This window comes from Vipera berus (assembly GCF_964194415.1).
Source record: "Vipera berus genome assembly, chromosome: 1".
Lineage (NCBI taxonomy): Eukaryota > Metazoa > Chordata > Lepidosauria > Squamata > Viperidae > Vipera > Vipera berus.
In genome coordinates, this window is record NC_138202.1 from 340,780,723 (window position 1) to 340,807,122 (window position 26,400).

The 26,400-nt window shown below is 43.7% G+C and overlaps 1 protein-coding gene across 2 annotated transcripts in view; it reads left to right on the forward strand.

Moving 5' to 3' along the window:
- The first annotated feature begins 8,627 nt into the window (after positions 1-8,627).
- The window catches only part of RABGEF1 (RAB guanine nucleotide exchange factor 1), a 45,849-nt gene continuing 28,076 nt past the window's right edge, over positions 8,628-26,400 (forward strand). The window contains exons 1-4 of one of the 2 annotated variants that reach the window (XM_081314726.1): positions 8,628-8,758; positions 17,613-17,801; positions 22,269-22,435; positions 25,413-25,532. In XM_081314726.1, the coding sequence (XP_081170852.1) occupies positions 17,623-17,801; positions 22,269-22,435; positions 25,413-25,532 (466 nt within the window). In that variant the 5' untranslated portion in view covers positions 8,628-8,758; positions 17,613-17,622. The remainder of the gene's footprint in view (positions 8,759-17,612; positions 17,802-22,268; positions 22,436-25,412; positions 25,533-26,400) is intronic. The other variant, XM_081314724.1, reaches the window with a different exon arrangement.

Sequence of the window (26,400 nt, forward strand, 5' to 3'; positions counted from 1 at the left end):
CTCCTAAATCAGGAGGTGAGGGAGGATCCCTTGCAGGGACGTGCCGAGGAGTTTAACCAACATCTGTCGGACAAAATCGCTCGGATTCGGACCGGTTTGGACTCTGACTGGGCAGAGTCTGACGATCAGGACACGGGTGGTCTTGTCGATATCATCTGGGAGGAGTTTGATTCTGTGACTCCGGAGGAAGTGGACAGGATCATGGGGAGGCTGAGCACCACCACATGTTTACTGGACCCGTGCCCTTCCTGGCTGGTTTATGCAGCCAGGGAGAGGACACGCAGCTGGTTCCAGGCAGTTATATCGGCTTCTTTGAGTGAGGGTATCTTCCCCACCGTCTTGAAGGAGGCGGTGGTGAGGCCTCTCCTCAAGAAGCCTGCTCTGGACCCGGCTGTATTGAACAACTTTCGTCCTGTCTCCAACCTTTGCTTTCTTGCGAAGGTTGTTGAGAGTGTGGTGGCGCATCAGCTCCCTCTGGTCCTGGATGAAGCGGATTATCTAGACCCGTACCAATCGGGTTTCAGGCCCGGGCACAGCACGGAGACGGCATTGGTCGCGCTGGTGAATGATCTCTGGAGGGCTCGGGACAGGGGGCATTCCTCTGTCCTAGTCCTATTAGACCTCTCGGCGGCTTTCGATACCATCGACCATGGTATCTTGCTGCGGCGTCTCAGGGGATTGGGAGTGGGAGGCACAGTTTTACAGTGGTTCTCCTCCTATCTCTTGGGACGTTCGCAGTCGGTGTTGGCAGGGGGGCAGAGGTCGACCGCGAGGTCTCTCATTTGTGGAGTTCCTCAGGGGTCGGTCCTCTCGCCTCTCCTGTTCAACATCTACATGAAGCCGCTGGGTGAGATCATTCGTGGCTTTGGAGTTGGGTATCATCAGTACGCTGATGATACCCAACTTTTCTTTTCGACCCCAAACCACCCCAGTGATGCCCTCAACGTGATGTCCCGTTGCCTGGAGGCGGTTCGGGTCTGGATGGGGAGGAACAGACTCCAGCTCAACCCCGACAAGACTGAGTGGCTTTGCATATCTTCATCCCGGGTTTATTCGGACATTCCACCTCTAGCTATGGGGGGTGAATTATTACCCCCCGTAGATAGGGCTCGCAACTTGGGGGTCCTCCTAGATTCACGGCTCGCCTTGGAAGATCATATAGGAGCCGTGACTAGGGGGGCCTTCGCACAGGTTCGCCTGGTGCGTCAGTTGCGGCCCTATCTTAGCCGGGATGATCTATGCACGGTCACTCATGCGCTCGTCTCCTCTCGTCTGGACTACTGCAACGCTCTCTACATGGGGCTGCCCTTGAGGACCACTCGGAAGCTCCAACTGGTACAGAATGCAGCCGCGAGAGTGGTGTTGGGAGTCTCCCGATACTCCCACGTTACACCTCTGCTCCGTGAGCTGCATTGGTTGCCAGTTGTCTTCCGGGTGAGATTCAAGGTACTGGTAACGGTATTCAAAGCACTCCATGGCATGGGGCCGGAGTACCTCAGGGAACATCTGCTGCCGGCATCAAGCTCCCTGCGCCCTGTGCGTTCCCACAGAGAGGGCCTCCTCAGGGTGCCACCGATCAGAGAATGTCGATTGGTGGCCCCCAGGGGGAGATCCTTCTCTGTGGGCGCTCCGGAGCTGTGGAATCAGCTACCGGTAGAGCTCCGGATGGCGCCCGATCTTCGCTCCTTTCGTCGCGATCTCAAGACATTTTTGTTTGTACAAGCCGGCCTAGCCTGAGGGGGGTGTGTTGGGGTTGTTTTATCTTTCGCTTTTTAATTTTTCTGGGGGTTTTTAGCGTTGTATTTATATTGTTTTTAACTAGGGCAATTGTTTAATCTTTTTTAATGTTTGTATTTGCTATTTTATTCTGCCCTGTGAACCGCCCTGAGTCCTCAGGGAGAAGGGCGGTATATAAATGTTATTAAATTAAATTAAATTAAATTAAATTAAATTATCACATTATGTAATCTTAACTTTGCAATGATTCTTTTAAATCTGACAAAGTGGTAAGCACAGAGCTGGAATTAAAATAATCTGCTTAGCATTACAGTTTTTTAAAAACCAACATTCTTGGGACAGAATTTAAGAATAAAGTTATGACAGTTACAGTTATGAAAGGAGCCAGCCGGTGATTTAGTGTCCATAAAATATGTATATGGGAGAGGGGAGATGTAAAGCATGTTCTTGATGTTTCCCAAGACCTGAAGAAGGGCTTTATGCAGTAATTACTTAAGTGAGCCCAAACAGGTAATCCTTGGTTAATGATGGTATTATTGACATCAGCATCTCTCTCACTAAATGATGCAGTCATAAAATGTGAAATATGTGATCGCGTTGACAACGACAGCTGTTCCGGCAATTCCAGTTGCAGTTAGTGAGGGAAAAAATATTTGATCCCCTGCTGATTTTGTATGTTTGCCCACTGACAAAGAAATGATCAGTCTATAATTTTATTGGTAGGTTTATTTTAACAGTGAGAGACAGAATAACAAAAAAATCCAAAAAAATGCATTTCAAAAAAGTTAATTGATTTACATTTTAATGAGTGAAATAGGTATTTGACCCCTTTGCAAAACATGATTTAGTACTTGGTGGCAAAACCCTTGTTGGCAATCACAGAGGTCAGACGTTTCTTGTAGCTGACCACCAGGTTTGCACACATCTCAGGAGGAATTTTGTCCTGCTCCTCTTTGCAGATCCTCTCCAAGTCATTAAGGTTTCAAGGCTGACATTTGGCAGCTCAAACCTTCGGCTTCCTCCACAGATTTTCTATGGGATTAAGGTCTGGAGATTGGCTAGGCCACTCCAGGACCTTAGTGTACTTTTTCTTGAGCCACTCCTTTCTTGCCTTGGCTGTGTGTTTTGGGTCATTGCCATGCTGGAATGCCCATCTATGACCATTTTCAATGCCCTGGCTGAGGGAAGGAGGTTCTCGCCCAAGATATGACAGTACATGACCCCATCCATCATCCCTTTTATGCGGTGAAGTTGTCCTGTCCATTTAGCAAAAAAACACCCCCAAAGCATAATGTTTCCACCTCCATGTTTGACAGTAGGGATGGTGTTCTTGGGGTCATAGGCAGCATTCCTCCTCCTCCAAACATGGCGAGTTGAGTTGATGCCAAAAAGCTCGATTTTGGTCTCATCTGACCACAACATTTTCATCCAGTTCTCTGAATCATTCAGATGTTCATTGGCAAACTTCAGATGGGCCTGTACATGAGCTTTCTTGAGCAAGGGGACCTTGCAGGTGCTGCAGAATTTCAGTCCTTCACGGTGTAGTGTCTTACCAATGACTAGTCCCAGCTGCCTTGAGATCATTGACAAGATCCTCCTGTGTAGTTCTGGGCTGATTCCTCATCGTTCTCATGATCACTGAAACTTCACAAGATGAGATTTTGCATGGTGCCCCAGACAGAGGGAAATAGACAGTTATTTTGTGTTTCTTCCATTTGCAAATAATTGTACCAATTGTCTGCTTGGTGATGGTCTTGTAGCCCATTGCAGCCTTGTGTAGGTCCACAATTTTATCCCTGACATCCTTGGATAGCTCTTTGGTCTTGGCCATGGTGGAGAGTTTGGAATCTGATTGATTGCTTCTGTGAACAGGTGTCTTTTATACAGGTAACAAGCTGAGATTAGGAGCACTCCCTTTAAGAGGAGTGCTTACCTGTATAAATGACATCTGGGAGCCAGAAATCTTGCTGATAGGGGATCAAATACTTATTTCACTCATTAAAATGCAAATCAATTTATAACTTTTTTGGAATGTGTTTTTCTGGATTTTTTTGTGTGTTATTCTGCCTCTCACTGTTAAAATAAACCTACCATTAAAATTATAGATTGATCATTTCTTTGTCAGTGGGCAAATGTATAAAATCAGCAGGGGATCAAATAATTTTCCCCCTCACTGTAAGTGAATCCTGCTTGGCTGTCAAGAACAATGTCAGGCAATTGCTATTTGCCAACCTGCCAGCTTCCCCAGTGACTTTGTTGGAAGCCAGCAGTGAAGGTCACAAATAGTAATCACATAAGTGTGGAACACTGATGCTTGCAACTAAGCCAAGTTGCCAAGTGCTCAAAGTGTGGTCATGCAGGCACTGTGATGGCTGTAAAGTGGAGGAACTGTTGTAATTCTAGTTCAGCACTGTCATAACTTTGAGCAGCCTTTGAACAAGTGATTCTTAAGCAAGCATTACCTGTATTCTTAAACTGAAACATACGAAATACATTCAGGGGGTTTTCAAGATCAGTATATTTTTAAAATGCATCCAATAGATGTCCACACTGAAGTAAGTTTCTTGGGATTAAGGAGACTTACTTCCAGAAATGCAAATGTGCAGCCTAAATCCATAAGCAGAATTTTGCTAAGTCTTACATAAAGCTTTATGTACAGATAGGACACACTCACCCAGGGTACTTTTAATCCAGTTTTTTTTTAGTTCAGAGGATGTAAAGAGGTATAAATTATGGAGGGTGAGTTCATATAACACTTGTCTAGGTCACACTTGGTTCGCAAGACATATTGCTGAAATGTGTTGCCTCACATTGAAGATAACATAAAGCCTTCATGATTACTTCTCTGTAGATAGTAACTACAGGTAGTCCTCCACTTATGACCACAATTGAGCCCCAAATACCTATGTTGCTAAGTGAGACAGTTGTTAAGTGAATTTTGCTCAATTTTATGACTTTTCTTGCCACAGTGATTAACTGAATCATTGCAGTTAAGTGTTGTGATTCAGCATCAGCCTGTGATACCAGCAGCTGAGTCTGATGACTCTGAAGAGGAGGAGGAGGAGGGGTTTGGAGAGCCTTTGGTGTCAGAGGGAGGCTCTGATGCACTGCAGGACTCTCAGCCTGGCTCCTCCAGTCATGTTCCTCATCAGACTCAGCCGTGTGAGCATGAAGTATTGGACGTAGATGATTCACAGCTGGATGCTAGGAGCAGGAGGCAATCCAGCAGAGTAGAACAGAGAAAGGCAATGAGGCAACTTGGTGAGAGGAGGAGAAGGCAATGAGAAGCCATGCCTTGGGACTGCTGATAAAAGGGGAAGGTGTGGGAGGTGCTGGTTGCTGAAGGCAACCATTTGAAGATCTTCTGCTAGAGTCCTGGTCTGTTATTCCTGTTTAACTCTCGTTTGAACTTTTGGTTTAACTCTTGTTTGAACTTTTGATTTCTTTATAAATAAACTTGGTTGGGTTTTTCCAGCCTGTTTACTATAAAAAGGGGTTGTCCCTGACATTCAAACAGGGCCGGTCGTAGGCTGGAACAGAACATTAAGTTAGTAACCCGGTTGTTAAGTGAATCTGGCTTCCCCATTGACTAGGCTTGTCAGTAGGTCACAAAAGTTGATCAGATGACCCTACAACTGTCATAAATAGGAACCAGTTGCTAAGCATCTGAATTCTGATCACATGACCACGGGGAATGCTACAACAGTTATAATTGTGAAAAATGGTCCTAAGTCACTTTTTTAAGTGCCATTGTAACTTTGAACGGTCACTAAATGAACTGTTGTAAGTCAAGGAGTACATGTATATGGAGGATAAAATTATGTCCTACTACCTTTCTGAAGGACTATTATAAGAAACAAACTGCTGACCTAGAAGTATCTTTGTATGATTTAGCAAAGATACTTTAATAACTTTTACAACTCCAAAAGTATCTGGTTTCATGAAGTAATTTAATTGGATTTGACCAGGTTATGGGACTGAATTTTTGATGGAATTGACAAGAGGAGCTGCGCTGGCAACTACATGGGACTGTATAAAGGAGAATATTTGTAGCTCAGGGTTGAAATGAGGGGTTCCTTGGTGCTCTCTGATCTGATTAGTTTTCGTGCAGACAAACATCATCACTGCTGGTAAGGAGTGTGGTTTGCTATCAATTTATATTCTAGTGTCTTACCCTGTGTCTGTGAGGGTGGTCTTAAGAGATCTTTTTTTGGTTGGGCTGTTTGCTGTTTGCTTCTTTGGCAGTCTCTTGATTGGGGTATTGTTTACTTGATTGTTGGTCTGATGTTAATCTTGGAGTTAATCTAAGATGATCATCTATGCTGAGATAATCTAATCAGCATATGTGATATAAAGCCTTGGCAGTTGGCTCTTAAAGAGTTTCCCTCAGGGTTGCATTTTATCCCCTATGCCAGGGGTGTCAAACTCAATTTCATTGAGGGCCACATCAGCATTGCGGTTGCCCTCAGGGGGCTGGGTGGGTGTGGCCAGGGTGGGTGTGGCCTACTGGGTGGGCGTGGCTAGAGTGCGTATGGCCTACTGGGTGGGCATGGCCAGCTCTACATCGTTCGCATCAAGGGTGCCTATGGGGGCCTGGGCAAGAGTGGGACAGATCTGAGGGTCTCTGGCAGGAGGAGGGTCTCTGGGCCAGGGCCAAGGTAGTGGGGGCCGTTCCCTCACTGTTTCCAGGATGGCTTCGTGGGCCACATGAAACCACTTCACGGGCTGCATCCGGCCCCCGGGCCTTGTGTTTGACATGTCTGCCCTATGCTATTCAACAGACCCTTCATGAAATCCTGAAATAGCTCTCCTGAACAAGTACAATGGGCATTATCTTTGTTATGCATGTAACAATCATGATATCTCTATATTTTGAATACCACTTTGATGACTTCTAAATGTTATATCTAAACTACTTTGTGTTTGTGTGGTGTCCGTATGTATGCTGGCAACTGTCTGGATAAGTCCTTCCAACCAATTCTGGTCACCATACTACAAAAAAGATGTTGAGACCTTGGAAAAAGTTCAGAGAAGAGCAACTGAAATGATGAAAGGCCTGGAGACTAAAACATATGAAGAATGGCTGCAGGACTTGGGTTTGGCTAGCCTAAAGAAAAGAAGAAATAGGGGTGACATGATAGCAATATTCCAGTATCTGAGGGGCTGCCACAAAGAAGAGGGCATCAAACTATTCTCCAAAGCACCAGAGGGCAAGACAAGAAACAATGGTTGGAAACTGACCAAAGAGAGAAGCAACCTGGAGTTAAGAAGAAACTTCCTAACAGTGAGGAAAATTAACCAGTGGAACAGCTTGCCTTCAGAAATTGTGGGCGCTCAATCACTGAAGATTTTTAAGAAGAGACTAGTCACTTGTCTGAAATGGTATAGGTTCTCCTGCTCAACCAGAGGGCTAGACTAGAAGACCTCCAAGGTCCCTTCCGGCTCTATTCTATTCTTGGCAAGATTTCAGAAGTAATTTGCCCTTGCCTGCTTCTTAGGCTGAGAGTAACTGGTAACCCAGCTGGCTTTGGGTTTCATGGTCTCCTGGTTTCTAGCCTGGTGCCTTAACCAAACTAGATGTATTTGAACTACTACAGTGCTTACATAAGGAACTTGTTGTTGTTAGCTGTGAAGTCGTGTCCAACCCATTGCGACCCCATGGACAACGTTCCTCCAGGCCTTCCTGTCCTCTGCCATCTTCTGGAGTCCATTAAAGCTCACGCCTACTGCTTTAGTGACTATTATTTATTTTTATTTATTTATTGATGGGATTTATATCCCGCCCTATCTCCCGAAGGACTCAGGGCGGCTAACAACAAAACATATAATAAGTACATAAATCAAGATAAAATGAAATTGAGAACATCAGTGCAATAAAAAATTAGAGAATTTAAAAATGAATTAAAAATACTAAATATAAATTAATTAAAATGCCTGTCAGTCTAGGTCAGCCTGGTGGAACAGGTGTGTTTTGAGGCCGCGGCGAAAGGATTGGAGGTTTTGGGCTATCCGAAGCTCAGGGGGGAGCTGATTCCATAGGGTTGGCGCTCCCACAGAGAAGGCCCTTCCCCTGGGGGTCGCCAGCCGACATTGCCTAGCTGACGGTACCCTGAGGAGGCCTTCTCTGTGTGAGCGTACTGGACGATGGGAATTTGTTCCCGGCAGCAGATGGTCCTGCAAGTATCCCGGACCTAAGCCATGTAGGGCTTTAAAGGTAAGTACCAGCACCTTAAATCTCACCCGGAGGGCAACTGGTAGCCAATGCAGCTCACGCAGGAGGGGTGTAATATGGGAGTATCGGGGAGCTCCCATCACAACCCGTGCAGCTGCATTCTGCACCAGCTGAAGCCTCCGGGTGGTCTTCAAGGGCAGCCCCATGTAGAGAGCATTACAGTAATCAATACGGGAGGTAACGAGTGTGTGGGTGACTGTACGTAGGGCGTTTTAATATCTTTTATTATTGTTCCCAGTGAGTATTAGCGAGACCTATAGTAAACTGTCCCTTTTCTCACTGGCTTTTTTTTTTGTATTATTCAACTCTGCGATGGTAAGATCTATATCGCGTTAAAGCTCATTCACAGGAAAGGCGCAGGGGACAGAGAACAGGATACCTGTTATTTCTGAGGATATGAATAAAAAAAATAAAACGAATGAAACTTAAACGCCTTTCTTACTTCATCCATTCCACCGGCTGGTTAAGAATGGACCAGAAATCAAAGGTCCTTGCACGGATGTACTGGAACTTTACCTTCCAATACCACCCACCCACCAACACTCCAATACCAGTCTAAAACGCACATGCGCATAAGCCCTTCATTCATTTGCCCTTGTTTCCGCTTCGAACTTGACGCTTAGGACTCGAAAGCGCTCAGTAATGCCCGTTTCCTTCTGCGGAAGTGACGTAAACCCGTCAAGGGCCGGGAAGAAGCCGAGAGAAGGCGGCAGCGGGTGAGGCGGAGGGAGGCCGGAGAGGGGAGTCTGTCCCTCGGCTGGGTCTGGTCGAAGAAGCGGCGGAGAAGAGGTGAGGATGGACGGGGTTTGGGGAGCGAAAGGGGTCGCACCTTCGTCCCCTCCCCTTGCCCCTTCCGAAATTACAAGCTAATAAATTCTTATAAACATTAATTGAAGCGTATGATTAGCTTTAGTATTGGGGTAATAATATTAGCGTTGACATTAACGTTACATGTTAGTTAGTGTTCAGGCAACCTTGCGGGACTATTGCTGAAAGAGAAAGGGGAGGGCGAAATATGAGCACACTTACGTCACCTGGAGATGGAAGGAAAAGGAAAGAAGCCTAAGAAATTATTCTTGGCAACATCAGTGTTTACAGTTTGCAGGAGAAGAAATCCTTCCTTAGAGAAACTTGCAGTCTGAGTGCAGTGTGAACAGACGAAGGGGAGGAAGAAAAATGTACTTTCTTTTCGTTCCTACTGCTATTTTAAATTCTACCCCTTTCTTCTCCATGACGCCTCGGAATAGTGTTGTAACTGTTGTTTCTGTTTTCTTTCCACTTGTGGTGGTTTTACATGTTACAGTTTGTCCCCAAACTAAGCCGCCTCAAATGTATTGACTTAGAGAAATCAGATTTTCTTCTTCTTAACTGGATTATTAAAAATGGCTAACATTAATTGAAATAATTTCTGTGATAGTTTCTTTTTTGCTGTAAAAAAAAGTAAAGAGCCATGTAGGACCTTTGAACACTAGCAAGCTATGTATGTGTGTGTATATGTATATGTGTGTCTGTGTGTGTGTGTGTGTGTGTATCTATATCTATATATCTATATAAACAATTTGTTGCTCTTTAAGATACCACCAGATTCCTTGTTATCAATTACATAAATTAACATAAAATGGTATTTTAATAAAATCAATGGTGCTCTGTTGATGTATAATCATTTCATATTTACTATTATGGCTTGATTACATTACTAATATAAAGCCAGCTTATATTGTAATCCATAAAATTCAGAGAGATGGGATAATACCTGCTGAAACCATGATAGAATAGCAGCAGAACTAAATAGTGTTATGTGTGTGGTAAGAAGTTCTGAATTTTGGATAATACTATAGAATTATGGAATTAATCTTTGAAATCATTTGATTTCAAAGATTAACAAAGATGATGCGGTTCTAAGAAAGCTTTCTGGAATTTGCATGGGATGTCTTTTTAAAACAGAATAGCAATTATAGTGGTAAACTTTGATCACATACTGTATGCTAATGTAAAAATTAGTACAGATGTATGAAACCATTGGAAATAGCCTCTGGATAGAAAAGTGGAAAGCAAATTGAACAAATAATTACAATAATAGCACTCAAACTTGGCATGGATTTTTGTAGTCCAGTGCTTGATTTGTAGCATGCTTGATTCAGAAAGAATTCCCTCCCTCCTTGAGGGAAACCGCATCTGTGTATAAACCTTGAAAACTGCAACCAGCCAATTTGGATGCTATGAAATTGTTGTTGTTGTTGTTGTTAGTTGCGGTCGTGTCCGACCCCATGGACAACTTTCCTCCAGGCCTTCCTGTCCTCTACCATCTTCTGGAGTCCATTTAAGCTCACGCCTACTGCTTCAGTGACTCCATCCAGCCACCTCATTCTCTGTCATCCCCATCTTCTCTTGCCCTCAACCTTTCCCAGCATTAGGCTCTTCTCCAGTGAGTCCTTCCTTCTCATTAGGTGGCCAAAGTATTTGAGTTTCAATTTCAGGATCTGGCCTTCTAAGGAGCAGTCAGGGTTGATCTCCTCTAGGACTGACCGGTTTGATCGCCTTGCAGTCCAAGGGACTCGCAGGAGTCTTCTCCAGCACCATAATTCAAATGCCTCAATTCTTTGGCGCTCAGCCTTTCTTATGGTCCAACTTTCACTGCCATACATTGTAACTGAGAAAACCATGGCCTTGACTATATGCACTTTTGTTGGCAGGGTTAGGGGGAAAAAAGATCAATCAATTCCAATTTCACAATCTTTCATGAGAAGTTGGAATTGATTGATTGACCTTTTTTTTCTCCCAAAAAGCTTCGTTTCCTTGTACGTGGCGGCAGCGGCAGATTGCGAAGGAGAAACGGCACAGGGCTGGAAGTCAGGTAAGGAAAGAAAGGCAATTTCTGGGGGGAGCAAGGATTTCTTTCCTTACCTATCCCACTTGTTCTGAGGCCGCTTTCCGCTCAGATGCGTTGTTCTTGCCAATGGCCTGATCGCCCACTTCAGCACCCTCCCTTCCCAAGCCTCTGGTGCTCCACCTGCTGCTTTAGTTGGCCTGCCGGCCCCCACCTCAACAACCTGCTCCCTGGCACCCAGCACAGCCGCCCCGGGGCTGCAGAGGCTGGCCTGGCATGGGAAGGGCATGCGCCCCACCCTCCCGCCACCCTGCAGGGTAAGGTTGCCATGCCCACCCCTGCCCAGATGTCCTCGCCTCCCCCAAGCATTTTTTTACTAACTTGCCTTTCAGCTGGATTCCGTTTCTCCTTTCGCTTCTCAGCCTTCGCCGCGTGTTTGTGGGACTATCGGTAAAAAGAAAAGTTCCATCAGACTTTCTAACTTCTTGAGATCTCGTGAGAAGTTAGAAAGTCTAATGGAACTTTTTTTTTTTACCGATAGTCCCACAAACACGCGGCGAAAGCTGAGAAACGAACGGAGAAAGGGAATGCAGCTGAAAGGCAGGTTAGTAAAAAAAAACGCTTGGGGAGGTGGGTGCGGGTGCAGTAACCTTACCCTGCGTGGGTATTGATGCAAGTTGCTCATGGGACTGAAGGACTAGGACTGGGGTGATGGCGCGCATGCCCACAGAGAGGGCTCTGCGTGCCGCCTGTGGCACGCGTGCCATAGGTTCGCCACCACAGAGCTAGAGTCTAGACAATGATAGTGCTTTCTTCAAAGTCACATAAAGCTATTTGAAATTGGGCAAAAATTTAATGAAGATTAGTTATTGACCTTTTTCTATAATGCTATACTGAGCCTCTTGAAGCCAGTCATCCAGGTGGAAGCAGAAGTAGTGCAGAATTTAAGGACAGAATAAGTTGCAGTTAATCTTAGACTTAGTATTTCAGTGCGGGGTCCTTGGTGCTGTCTGACCTTGCTTGTTTTCTTGCAGATGTTTCATTATCCAAACTAGGTAATATCAACAGTGCTGGTGAGGAGTGCAGTTTGCTCTCAGTTTATATTCTAGTGCAGACATGTCAAACTTGTGATGTCACGAGATGTATTGGGACTGTTTTTCCATTGCTGGCAATGGGGTGGGCGCAGCTTCTGGATGACGCGTCCAGCCCATGGACCGGCAGTTCGACACCCCTGTTCTAGTGGCTTGTCCTCTCTGTGGGGGTGGGGGTGGTCTTAGAGATTTTTTGGTTGAGCTGTTTACTGTTGGGTTCTTTGGCAGTTTTTTTGATTGAGGTATTGTTAATTGATTTTTGGTCTGATGTTAATCTTGGAGTTAATCTATGCTGATCTGGGTGCTGATTGCTGGTGGAGAGGTGCTTGGGTCTTTGGCTGGTTGACTGTCTCTTTTGCATAGTGTCTAGATGTTGTTAATGTCTATTGATGGCTAAATGCCCATGGAGATTCTCAGTTATGCAGGTCGTCCCAAAGGTGCTTTTTCAGAAGGCAACTGAACTTTCTTGTTTCTTTGAAAACGTTTAGCTTCTCATCCAAGAAGCTTCTTCCCCGCCATGTAGTCAGATCTGAAGAAGCTTCTTGGATGAGAAGTGAAAAGTCTTCAAAGAAAAACAAAGTCCAGTTGCCTCCTGAAAAAGCGCCTTTGGGACTATTGATGGCTAATTTGTCAGAGTGCCGGGCTTCTAGAAATTCCCTGGCATTTTTGGATTTGGCTTGGTGTAGGATGGTCATATTTTCCCAATTGAAACTATGGTTAAGCTTGTCTATATGTTGTGAAATTAAAGAGTTTTCATCATGTCTTCTGACTGTTAGCTGGTGTTTATGGATGTGTTCTGCCAGTCTTCTGCCTGTTTGTCTTACATAATGCTTTTTGAAGTCATTACATTGTATATTAAGATGACTTCTGTTTTTTCTTCTGGGGTTGCTGGGTGTTTTGGTTTGCTTAGGATGTTTTGAAGGGCTTTGGTTGGCTTGTGTGCTGTGCTGATTACATTTGGTTGTAGTAGTCTATTGGTGGTTTCTGATATATTCTTGATGTATGGCAGTGTAATTGTTTTTAGGGTTGTGTTGGTTGAGTGCTTTAATATTTCAGTATGTAAAGCAAAGACTGAATTTATTTCAATAATTTTAATGACAACTCTTTGCTGAGATGTCAGTATCCTATTCTATGAAGATAACCTGGTCTTTCTCATTTATGATTGTTGTTTCTTGGGAATAGATAACTAAAAGATCACATTTAATGTTTTGCACATTACAGTTTCTCCATCTTCCTTCCCCACCTTTCAAATGAAATATGAGAGAATTTGGCTTGTGTTTTTGGCAATAGGAATATAGATAGGTATGTACTTTACTGTTGGTTCCTGTTTTTCTTAAATTTCTTAAATTTCTCTCTTTTCTCTCTCTTTACCCTTCAGATAGCCTATAAAACATGATACATTTGTGAGTTGATGTCATAAAGGTTTACAGTACATGGTGCAGGACTCTTGTAATTTTTCACTGTGAATCAGGATCATAGCTGTTCCTCAGCATTTCTTAAGAGGATTTCATGATTAACCTCTGGGCACACAATAATCTTTGGGTACTATCTACAAAAATTAAGTCAGGTAAAATCATCCTGGTTCTCCCACCCTGTTACCATTAGTACCATAGCCATCAAGTCATATTCCTAAGTTGGGTCTTTCAGGTCTTCCAGTGTTGCAGTCACTGGAGTATAGGGACTGTAATTGAATCCATCCACTTTGTTGCTGGCGATCTTTTTCTCTCCTTCCATCTTTCCCAGAATTGGAGCTTTTTCTAGAGAGCTAGATCAGGGGTGTCAAACTCAATTTCATTGAGGGCCGCATCAGCATTGCGGTTGCCCTCAAGGGGCCGGGTGGGTATGGCCAGGGTGGGCGTGGCTAGAGTGCGTATGGCCTACTGGGTGGGCGTGGCCAGCTCTACATCGTTCGCATCAAGGGTGCCTATGGGGGCCTGGGCAGGAGTGGGACAGATCTGAGGGTCTCTGGCAGAAGGAGGGTCTCTGGGCCAGGGCCAAGGCAGTGGGGGCTGGTCCCTCACTGTTTCCAGGATGGCTTCGCGGGCCACATGAAACCACTTCACGGGCCGGATCCGGCCCCCGGGCCTTGTGTTTGACATGTCTGAGCTAGATCTTTGTACAAAGTGCCTGAACCCCGTCTTCAATTTTCCCCCAAAAATGTTTCTGGTGTTGGATGAGATTGCTGAGAAGCAGTCTACCTGACCGTATTTTTTTTTAAGATAAAGAAGCAAATTTGACTTTGAATGGAAATGTCTATCAAGTATGGTTCCTTCCTAGATTTTATAAAGGATTCATGGAAAACATCACGGATAGACCTTTCCTAGTTGCCCTCTCTTAAAGGGAATTTACTTTTTATGTGCCAGAGACATTCCTGCCTGACTCTGTTTATGGAAATGCATGACTCAAGATGAGCAAACACTCCCACAATTCTGGGAGACTCCCTTGCTGTGAAGGGATTATTTTTTCTTCCAGTAGCAAGTAGTTTCAGATTTAAGTGGCATAAGGAATTTTTCTCCAGTTTTGCTAATATAAGGATCAGTGGAGCTTGTGTTCTTTCTGCTTTTATTCTGTCTTAATATTGTGAGAGATATGAGCAGACTGATACACATTCTTTTTTTTTTTAACTTCTGCATGCCTGGCCTATATGCATAGCTGAAATGCATCTGGGCAAAAAAGGCCACTGCCGCTGTCTTTGGGAAGAATCTTTGAAACTGTTACAACTTAAGGTAAAGGTAAAGGTTCCCCCGCACACGTGTACTAGTCGTTTCCGACTCTAGGGGCTGGTGCTCATCTCTGTTTCAAAGCTGAAGAGCCAGCGCTTGTCCGAGGACGTCTCCGTGGTCATGTGGCTGGCATGACTAGACGCCAAAGGCGCACGGAACGCTGTTACCTTCCCACCGTAGTGGTCCCTATTTTTCTACTTGCATTTTTACGTGCTTTCGAACTGCTAGGTTGGCAGAAGCTGGGACGAGTAACAGGCGCTCACTCTGTTATGCGGCACTCGGGATTCAACCCGCCAAACTGCCAACCGTCTGATCGACAAGCTCAGCGTCCTAACCCACTGAGCCACCGCGTCCCTATTGTTACAACTTAGTAGGTACCTAAAGCACATGACCTCCTCCTTGCTGACTTGTTTAACTTGTACAATTAAATACCTTGCAATCATTGTACCCAGCAGGTGTGATTTGATTATCTAGCCTCTGCCTAATCTTGTTACAATGTGTGTTTAAGGTGAGTTGCATACAAGGTCCTACATTGTATTTTGAATCTTAACAGCATCAGTTTGTTCTCTTTGGTTCTAGGGATTAAATCAGTATCTGTCGTATATCATGTGGCTTTTTTCTCTTTATACAGCTTGGAGCAAGTGGCACAGAGATAATAGACAGTCTAAGAGTCTGATGATTTGGAAATTGAGTTGATGTGAAGTCACTTTGTCCTGTGTGATATTGATACCATAGCTGTGGAATGTTGGGAGTTGAAGTCCATAAATACAGTATTAGAAGTTGTTGAAGTTGAGAAATACTGGGCTATAATATGAGATGGTTTTGTGTGTCTACTGCTGAATTGACAAATTTGATTGTTATGACACACTGTGGACACTGACAGCTTTGATATACTATAGTTGCACCTCTACTTTGGCAAAATATTGACCGCCACTAATAGTGCTGCGTTGTCACTTCAGTTTTTCAGGGGAAGTGCCATTTGGATTCCTTAACTAATAGTATCCCTTGATAGTATTAATGAAAGCCATGTTGAGAAATACCAGAGGAGACTTATCCTGTGGCAAAGAACTGACAGGATGGCCTTAATGTTTCTTAGTTTCTGGACTGTCTCATGGCAATATTACTACTTAAGAGGTGTGTTTAAGGACAAATTCCTATGTGTGACAGAGCTGAGAGATTTCTTTAATTGATTAGCAAATTACGGGTGAGTGATAGTTATACGGCGATGGGAAAGAATTTGCCCAGTGGGAGAAATGTAACTGTTAATGAAGGCAAAACTGTGTGTTAGTACTGAGGATCTATTTCATGAATTAATCAGTAATAATGAAAATATGCCAGTTGAAGCCAGAGAGCAGACAATCTTGTTTTTGAGTTCATTTGTGTGTATGTGTTATATGTGCATATTTATGTGTTTTGTCTATATGTATATGAGAATGACTTGCAAGTTGGAATAAAATGACATACAACTTTATAATAGTTTATCAGGAATGATTCTATATTATATTGATAATTGTTTAAGTTTTGAAACGTTTGCTGTGCAATGTATGGTATGCATATTATCCTGATTAATAGAGGAAAACTTCCAGAAAGCTTTCTGTTTTCTACATTAAAAAAATTACATGTGTAAATATAAAAGATTTATTTTAGCAGTTATTGTACCTCTAGTTAGCATCTCTCAGATGAGGCAGGAGAGTTATATTTAGATGAATGAATAAAACTCTGGTGCTGAACCTTGTGCCAAAAGGTTTTCTTCAGTTGTTGTTGATAAGCTGACCATTTCCCATCCTGGAAATTTGCAACAGCACTGAAAAAAGTGACTTATGATTGTTTTTCACACTTAAAACCATTGCAGCATCCCCACGGTCACATTCAGATTTTGGATGCTTGGCACCTGGCATGTATTTATGATGGTTGGAGTGTCCTGGGATCGCGTGATCACCTTTTGAGAACTTCTGACAAGCAAAGGAAATGGGGAAGCCAGATTCACTTAACAACCATGTTACTAACTTAAAAACTGTAGTGATTCATTTAACAACTGTGGTAAGAAATGTAAAATGGGGCAAAAGCCACTTAACAACTGTTTTGCTTACAAATGGAAATTTGGGGCTAAATTATGGTCATAAGTCAATGACCACCTGTATTTATGACAGTTGCGCTGTCTTAGCGTCACGTGATTACCATTTGTAACCTTCCCAGCTGGCTTCTGACAAGCAAAGTGAATGGGGAAAATCAGATTCACTTAACAACCACATGATTTACTTAACAGATGCAGTGATTCACTTAACAAACGTGATAAAGGTTGTCAAAGGGGAGAAAACTCACTTAACAATTGCTTTGCTTAGCAATGGAAATCTGGGACTCAGTTGTAGTGGTAAGTTGAGGACTGCCTGTATGGATTAGTACTCTAGAACTGCATAGCCCACTTAGTTTTCATTTTTATCTAAGCTTATCAAAGATTTGGCATATAGGAGAATATTACATCTTGATTAATGAGAGCCTCCCAGAATTGCGCTTTTGTGAGATGAAATTTAATAAATGCAGATAGCCCTCAACGTACGACCACAATTGAGCCCAAAATTTCTGTTGCTAAGCGAGACAGTTGTTAAATGAATTTTGCCCCATTTTACAACCTTTCTTGCCACCACTGTCAAGTGAATCACTGCAGTTAAGTTAGTAACACAGTTGTTAAGTGAATTTGGCTTCCCCCTTGATTTTGCTTGTCAGAAGGTCGTAAAAGGTGATCACATAACTCCGGGACACTGCAACTGTCATAAATGTGAGTCAGTTGCCACACGCCTAAACTTTGATCTTGTGACCATAGGAATGCTGCAATGGTTGTAAGTGTGATAAACGGTCATAAGTCACTTTTTTCAGTGACTTTGTAACTTTCAACAGTCACTAAATGAACTGTTGTAAGTCGAGGACTTCCTGTAAAACAAAACAGCCTGCTTTTTCTGTGAGTTGTGCAAGAATGCCTAAATTGCTCTCTTTCCTCTTTGTAGCAGGAACAAAATGAGTGTAAAGTCAGAACGCCGAGGGATCCATGTTGATCAGTCAGAACTGCTTTGCAAGAAAGGATGTGGTTACTATGGCAACGTAGCTTGGCAGGGCTACTGCTCCAAGTGCTGGAGAGAAGAGTACCAAAAAGCCAGGCAGAAGCAAATCCAGGAAGACTGGGAGCTTGCTGAGAGGTAAGACTATCCTGAGGAAGTGATGGGCTCCAGGTTGTTGTTTTTTTTGTGAACAACAATGACACACTCCACCATCAGCTAAATTACATGAAATATTGTTTGGGTCTTAAGGTGCACTTTAGTCTCGGCAGAGTGCACATGGTATGAAATTAAGCTGGTTACAGACAATAGCTTTCATCTTTGATGCAGATATTTTTTTTAAACTTAAAATTAAATTTCAAGTACATTTCATATATATCCTACCCAAGATGATATAGCAGACAGGAAGTCTCTAGATCAGGCCTGCAAAATAAGCAGCCTTGAGTGACCCACCAGTATTTAAAGAACACATTATATTCTTCAATGTACTGCCAAGCGCCTCAAATGCTTCCAGGTCTCAGTGCCACCACTCGCTCCAGTGTTACCAGCATTCCACTGCTGTCAAACAGCTGTTTGGTGTGACAAGTAGCCCTTTGCAGCTTGCAACGGATTTTATCGGTGTGGGCCTTTCCCCTCTGAGTTGCACAGGCCTGTTCTCGGTCATAAGAGTACATCTTTCTGGAGAAAGCTCAGGTGGCCCAGTGAGCACTGAATGGTGCACTATGGGCCATGTTGCAGTTGGGTGGTCTATATTCAAGTTTTGTGTAATTATTATTTTTCTTAACGGGAGGGTTGGTAAAACACTCTTTTCTACCAAAAGGAAAAATACCCGAGTCTTATATTTACCAGAGGAGAGTGCTATGATACTGAAATTGTTCTCTCTAGTGTTACACGAATGGGCTTTCTCCCAATCTTCCAAGAGGTTCTGGCTAATACTGGTACAGAGTAAAACTGCCTTTGTAGTTTTGGGTTGGGGGCACATTGAATTTTGCCCTTGTAATACTGTTATTTTGGGTTGCTGATTAGCTTTTGGTGGCAGTTCAGTATGCCGATTGTCACTTTTAAAGCTACTGTATTCATGATTCAGGGACCAAATACCAATTAGACTACCTTCTCTGGATTGAATCTGTTTACCCAGTGAAATCAGAAAGAAGGAACTTGCTGAAGGTCCCTTTTTGAGGGAATGCCACAAGCCTTGACAGTGATGGCCTCTTTTTATAGAACTTTTTCCTGGACATTTGGTAGTCCTCTACCTTGGTTATAAAGATTCTGCGCTTTAGGAATGCATTTGGATATGGAGATGTTTGGCCTACCCTTGTAAGGTAGCACTGACATATTGGTTGGTGCTTTGTGTTTCCAGTCTCTCTCAACCTATGTTTTTGGTTTTCCATAAGTCACTTAGCACCAGTAGAAATTTAGCAACAAAGACCAGTACATTAGTAAACAAAAGTGCAAAGAAGAATGTTAACCTACCGAGTGGACTGCGATGATATTTCTCATTGATGTAGTTTTCATCATTTTCCATCAGGAAAAGAATAATGACCCACAGACTATCATGGTTTAGTAGTTCCTATTTTGGTACTTCATTGGTCTGCATAATGTAGTCCAGGGCTTTTCAACCTTTTCACCCATTGTACCACTTTAAGGATAAGGCACTATCCGAGTACCACCAGTCACCCAGCAAGGCGTCAAAAACTTGACCAAAAAAAAAGAGAAAAAGAAAAAGTACAGGTAGTCCTCGACTTACAACAATTCGCTTAGTGACTGTTCAAAGTTACGATGGCACTGGAAAAAGTGACTTATGACCATTTTTCACACTTATGACCGTTGCAGCATCCCCAGGTTCATGTGATTTACATTCGGATGCTTGGCAACCGATTCATATTTATGATGGTCACATTGTTCCAGGGTCATGTGATCGCCTTTTGCAACCTTGTGACAAGCAAAGTTAGTGGGGAAACCAGATTCACTTAACCACCATGTTACTAATTTAATCTCTCTCCCCCCCTCTCTTTCTCTCTCTCCCTCTCTCTCTTTCTCTCCCTCTCTCTTTTTCTCTCTCCCTCCCTCTTTCTTTCTCTCTCCTTCTTTCTCTCCCTCTTTCTCCCTCTCCCCCTCTCTCCCTTTCTCTCTGTCTTTCTCCCTCTCTATTTCTCTCCCTCCCTCCCTCTTTCTTTTTCTCTCCTTCTGTCTCTCCCTCTCTCTCTCTCTCCCTCCCTCCCTCCCTCTCCCTCTTTCTTTCCCTCTATTTCTCCCTCTTTCTCTCCTTCTCTCTTTCTCTCTCTCCCTCCCTTTCTTTCTCTCTCCTTCTCTCTCTTTCCCTCTCTCTCTATTTCTCCCTTTCTCTCTCTCTCTCCCTCTCTCTATTTCTCTCCCTCTCTCCCATTGTCCCTTCATTCTTTCCTTCCTTTCTTTCTTCCCTCCCTCTTTGTCCTTTCCTCCTTCCCTCCCTCCTTCCCTCCCTCCCTCCCTCCCTCCCTCCCTTCCTTCCTTCCTTCCTTATCCATTTTTACCAAGAAACCTGATGCCCACTTAACTCTTTATGAAGCACCCGAGGAAAGTTGGGGAAGATCTATCAACGATACTCGGAGGTTGCTAGCTCATTTAATAAGCTTTATTCCAGCAACAGAAACACCTCACATTCGCTCACAGTCAATCTATGCGCGCCAACAATGCTGCTGTGGACCGCGGGGCAGGAAGGCGCCCTTCACACTGGAGGGATGGAAGACATGCCAAAGCGCCCTTTGCCCCGCTGCCTTCTGCAGACGCAGCTGGAGTCCCGAGTGGGGGGAGATCCGGGGCTGAGGCACACTTGGGGAAGCGTACGGCAGCAACTCACAACCACCTGCTCTTAGGGGACGGAGGCACAAAGCTGGCCAGACGGCTCAGAGCGGTTGACCGTCCTGGACCACAGCTGCGCTTCCACCTTTCCCAAGGCGGTCCCCGCAGACAGAGCGCAGCGCAGGGAAGACGCGCCAAAGCTTGTCCTAGAGCCTCCTGCTGCTGGAAGCCTGCGGCGGCGGCATAACATGGCTTGCAAAAACCGGGGCGGGCAGCGGTGGTTGCTCATGGTGCTGGCCAAGGGCAAGCAGGGCAAGGCCGCTATCAAGCCCCGGGCTTGACAATCAACCGGTGCTTTTGAGCAGGAGCGGCTGTCAAGCCCCCGGCTCCCAGCTGACGTGCAGCCCCAAGAGAGGGTTGCCGATGCTCCCGGCTGTTCGGCAGCGTTGGGGCCGCCCGCCGGGACTTCCAGCTCGCCAGCATCGTCGGATCCGGAGTCCCAGCCTCCCAGCTGATCAGCAGTGTTCTCTGGTCAGTGGCTCAAATCTGGAGTCTTAGCCTCCCAGCTGATCGGCAGAGCAACGAGTGGCTGGCAGGCTAGGTAGCTGGGTTGCTGCACAGATTCCCCCCCCAGTTGATCGTCGAGCCCTGGGCTTGATAGCAGCCTTGCCCTTGGCTGGCACAGTGAGCAGCTGCCGCCGCCCACCCCGCTTTTTTCAAGCAGGCTTCCAGCAGCGCAAGGCTCCGGGACGAGCTTTGGTGCGTCTTCCCTGCACTACACTCTGTCGGTGGCTCAAATCCAGAGTCTCAGCCTCCCAGCTGATCGGCGGAGCAACGAGTGGCTGGCAGGCCAGGTAGCCGGGTTGCTGCATGGATTCCCCCCCCCCTCGGTTGATTGTCGAGCTCGGGGCTTGACAGCCATTCCTGCTCGAAAGGCAGGGTTTGGCGGCCGGCAAGGTGCTCGCGCGGGGCTCTCCCAGGGCTGGTGGGCCAAACGGGGACCAGCCTCGCCCTCTCCGTGCTAGAGCGGCACCCGCGGAGGCGGCCAAGGGCAAGCAGGGCAAGGCTGCTCCTGCTCGAAAGGCAGGGTTCAGCAGCTGGCGAGGCACTCCCGTGGGGCTCTCCCGGGCTGGTGGGCGATAGGGGAGGAGCAGGCCGATTGCCTTATAGGTACCTGGGACACCAACACGCTTTCCCAGCCATGTGTGCCCCAAAGAAGTGCCAATTAGAAGTCAATCTGGTTGCTGCACTATAAGTCCCTGGGGAGGGCGGGGCCTCGCTCTGCGCCTGCACGCATCCTCTGTAGGGTTCCTGCAGGCCACTGCCAAGCAGCATGCTTTCCGGCAGCAAGTGAGCGGAGCGTGCGGGGGGGGAGGAGGCAGGGGGAGGCGGGGGGAGGAAGGCGACGCCGCGTACCACCAGCCAGGTGCTCATGTACCACTAGTGGTACGTGTACCACTGGTTGAAAAGCCCTGATGTACTCAAAGCTCTGGGGTCTGGCTTGCTTGTGGCTATTTTCCATGTGAACCACCTCTAGCTGGTAGCTTTGTGCAATCTGAATTAATTCAGTGATTCTGAAAATGTATCAAGCTTGGAACAATTATTTTGAGGCTGTTTCCGACTTTAATAACTTTCTGAATGGTTGAAATAGCTTGTTTCAAGTGTGTGAAATAATTGCTTTGAACATGAAATGGGGCATTTTGAAGTTGAAATAGTTTGCATACTCCTAGAAGCCTGGTTCTAGCAGCAGAATATGTGGATGTTGTTAGTCATTTGGCAATACTTTTTAAAGGAACTGAGACTACTTATTATTTTTCTCAATGATAGACTACAGCGTGAGGAAGAAGAGGCCTATGCTAATACTCAGCACACTCATGGGGCTCAGTCACTTACTTTCACAAAATTTGAGGAAAAAAAAACAAGTGAGAAACTGCGGAAAGTGGCAACGGTGAAGAAATTCTTTGGAGCGTCTTCACGTCCTGGAACTAAGAAGGGTAAGGTGGACAGAAGAAATGAAAGAGAATTGTTTGCTTCTTAAAGATATTACTATGGAAGAGGTTGCTTGGAAGGTACTGAGGTACTGTTTCATTGATCTTCTCCATTTCTAGTGAGCATCTGCACTGGGCATTCTGCCATTTAAGTCATTGCCTTTGGAATCTTCTACTATTATCTAGATTAGACGTTTCATAGTAGTAGAAGGTTCTAGAATATCTTACTTCAGCATTGAAAGCCTTTCACATACACAGGGATAGGCAACCTTGGCTCTTTATGACTCGTGGATTTCAACTCCCAGAATTCCTGAGCCAGCACGGCTGGCTCAGAAATTCTAGAAATTGAAGTCCATGAGTCATAAAAGAGCCAAGGTTGCCTACCCCTGACATACACTGTTTTGATTGTTAAAATAGTCTGTACAGCTAAGTAAAATATTAAGAGCCAAAAACTGGGCAGAAGAGTTGTTTTATGCTGTGGAGAAAACCTCATTAACTCTGAGGTTCAGCAATAGTGTGCCTCCTGAAAACACATCACTGCTAAACCTGACAGGCTTCTGGAGAGGCCTGCAGGCAGTTCTTGACTTACAACCACAGTTGGGAGTGGAACTTTTGTTGAAAAGGGATGCAGTGGTTAAATGAGTTGTGCCTGGTTTTGTGGTCGTCTTGTTGTAGTTGTTAAGAATCTGGCTTCCCCCCTTGACTTTGGTTGTCCGAAAGTTCTTCCGAACTTTGTAAATGGTGATCACCTGACCCCAGGACACTACAGCACTCATAAATGTGAGAACTGGTTATAAGTCAGTGCTGTCATAACTTTGAACAGTTGTTAAACAAATGATTGTAAGTCGAGGACTACCTGTATATTGGAGGATGGTATGAATGAACTGCAGTCTCTTAGCTTTGGTAATGTTGAGGAATATTAGTAGTCAATACTGTGGTTAAAAGTGCGTCTTATAGTTATTTGATTGTGAAAGAGCTGGCTGGTTTAGATGCTTTGAAATTCTCATGCTCTCATGTCCTGCATTTCAATAAACATTTTTAACAGTTATTTTGAAATTCTGAGGGATTTTTCATTCCAAGGGTCATTAGGATAACCAGGCGAGACTTTCAGATAGGGAGCTACCTTCAAAGTGATAAATCACTGATTAAAACATGTTGAGCAAATAAATCGTTGGAAGCAAGCAAGTCTCAGATCTTAAGCCATAATTCGGTTTTGTCGTGTGAATAATAAAAATGAATGCTTAAAGTTCAGGGCTCTAGATGAAGTAAGAAAGGTTTCTTATCAAATCTTTCAGTAGATACTCAATGTCAACCTAAGAAGAGAAAAAAAAATTAAGGAAAAAAGGAAGATTTAAGAGGCTGATTTTATTGCGTTTGTTGTCCTTACAAAACTGTTTGAGCATGGCCTGATATGAAGAAACTGGAAAGATTTAAACAAAGCAGATATTAGCATGCACAAATACTGTATTAAGGTAGTTCTGAAACACAGAAAAACAACAGCTGTGAAGTAATTTTAAGAATGAAAGTTTCTTGTGATCTGATGAAAGCAGGTAATTGTATCCCTTTTCTTATTAAAATTAGCACAAATGAATAGCATATGAAAGCCACATATTAAGTTTTTTTATAGGACTGCTTAAACATTTGTCAAATTTGATTTGCGTTTAAGTACTTTTTACTTAATTTTACAACCATTTGTCATATATTTTTTTTACAAAATCAACAGTTTAAGGAACAATAAAATGGCAAAATGCAACCATCAATTAAATTCAGGAGCAGTTAAAATTTAATTTTAGAACACCATCCAGACAACAGCTTCTGGAATAAAACTGCTGCTGATTGAAATAAGCAATGGTGGACTTAAACATGCATTTTGGAAAACTATTTCAAATTCTGTCTACTACTATGGAAATTCTCAATCATCCAGCTCATGGAAGTCCCAAGGGTGCTTTTTTCCAAAAGGCAACTGGTCTTTCTTGGGTTTGTTATTTTTTAATAATAACAATAACAATAACAATAACAACAACAACAACAACAACAACAACAACAACAACAATAATAATAATAATAATAATAATAATAATAATAATAATAATAAGAAGAAGAAGTTGGAAGGGACCTTGGAGGTCATCTAGTCCAACCCCCTGCTCAGGCAGGAAACCGTATATCATTTCAGACAAATGGCTGTCCAGTCTCTTCTTAAAAACTTCCAGTGTTGGAGCATTCACCACTTCTGGAGGCAGGTTGTTCCACTGGTGAATTGTTCTAACTGTCAGGAAGTTTCTCCTTAGTTCTAGGTTGCTTCTCTCCTTGACTAGTTTCCATCCGTTGCTCCTTGTCCTGCTTTCAGGTGCTTTGGAGAACTGAAGAAACTTCTTGGATGAGAAATGAAACATTTTCACAAACAAACAAACAAACAAACAAACCCTAGTTGCCTTTTGGGGGAAAAAACAACAACAACACTTTTGGAACTACAACTGGAAAGGCTAAAGTGCCAGCTTACTATAAATTCCAGCAACAAAAGTGAGCCCAGAGAAGTGTTTTGAAGGTGGGGTGTTCAGAAAGGCATACAAGGAAGAAGAGAAAATTATTCTTAGACATTGGCCCTATCTGTTCAGTGGCCGCGATTAAAAATCTTGTCATTCCACTGTCAGTACTTTTAACACCTCCTTTCTGCTTTTTGTGTGTGCTGATCTTAGCTGCTAACATCTTTCATGTGCATTTTGGGATATTAAATCTACCTTAGAGCTTGTTGCATGTTTCCCCCAAACTTCCTGTTTTCATTCTGCGCTTATTGCATGTTTTGAAATATGTTTTCCCTTCTTCCGTCGTCACTTTCAAAGTGCTTGACCACCAGATGTCCAAGCTATTATATACTGTCATCTCTTTCTGTAGATCAGACCAGGAACCGTAGGTCTGTTGCCTCCCTTCTTTATTTCCCTTATTGCCTGTGGCTGTCCTGCTTGCTGTTTTGCATTTGCTCTAGCCATTCAGGAATCCAGTTTTAAGCCTGAACTGCCTGAGGAAGAAGCCAGTGCTGATAATCTTCTAAGGCATTTGAAGGAGATGTTTACTCCGTCTTGGGAGCTTGCTTCTCCTGCTGAAGGTAATACAGCACAGAGGGTCAGTCCTTGCATGTGCTTGTTTTAGTGGCTTTGCAGGATCCAAGCTAGAGTTATACCAGGAGTAACTTACCATATTTTCTAAACCTAAATAGGTATGCTACAGAGAAGTACAGACAATAGAAGGGTGTGGTTTTTTTTAAAAAAAGGAGCCTAAACCTATTTTTTTTTCCCTTCAACAGAAAATATCATGAATTCTACTTAAATACTTGCTTGGTTAAGTTATAAAGGAACCCCTGTATCAATATTTAAGCAAAGCTAAAAATGGATAAAAGTCTTGATAATTTAGAATCTGAATATTTTTAATATTAACTATATAAATTTGATTAATAAAATAATTTTTTGATAAAGCAAATTGTAAGGCACTTTCTCGAGACGAAAACGATTAGATCAAAATGTTGCTCAGGCCATAACAGTGGAAAAAGAGAAATTAGTCCCGTGTATTTTGAGAAATAAATGAGTTTAACTGATGGAGGGGGTGGGATTGCTTTCTTTGATGCAATGAAAGAGAATCTTTGTGAAGACTTGAATAAGTGTTTCCTCATTTTGGCAGGTAATTCGTACGTGCTCTATTTTTTTTTTGTTTTGATTAATCATTTAAGTGACATCAAATAAATGCCTAGAGATCACATAGAAACAAATTTAATTTTGCTAGCTTTTGGAAGATTCTATTTTCTCTGATTACAAGAGTTTTAGTTGATTACTCTTCTTGCTTCTAAGATTTCACTAGAGATTATCCACACAATTCCAGCATATTTTTCCATCCAAAACTAGATATGTACTCTTAAAAAAAAAAGAGGCTGTTTGTATAGTAAAAAAATCTTAACAATTTTTTTTTAAAAAAACCCACTT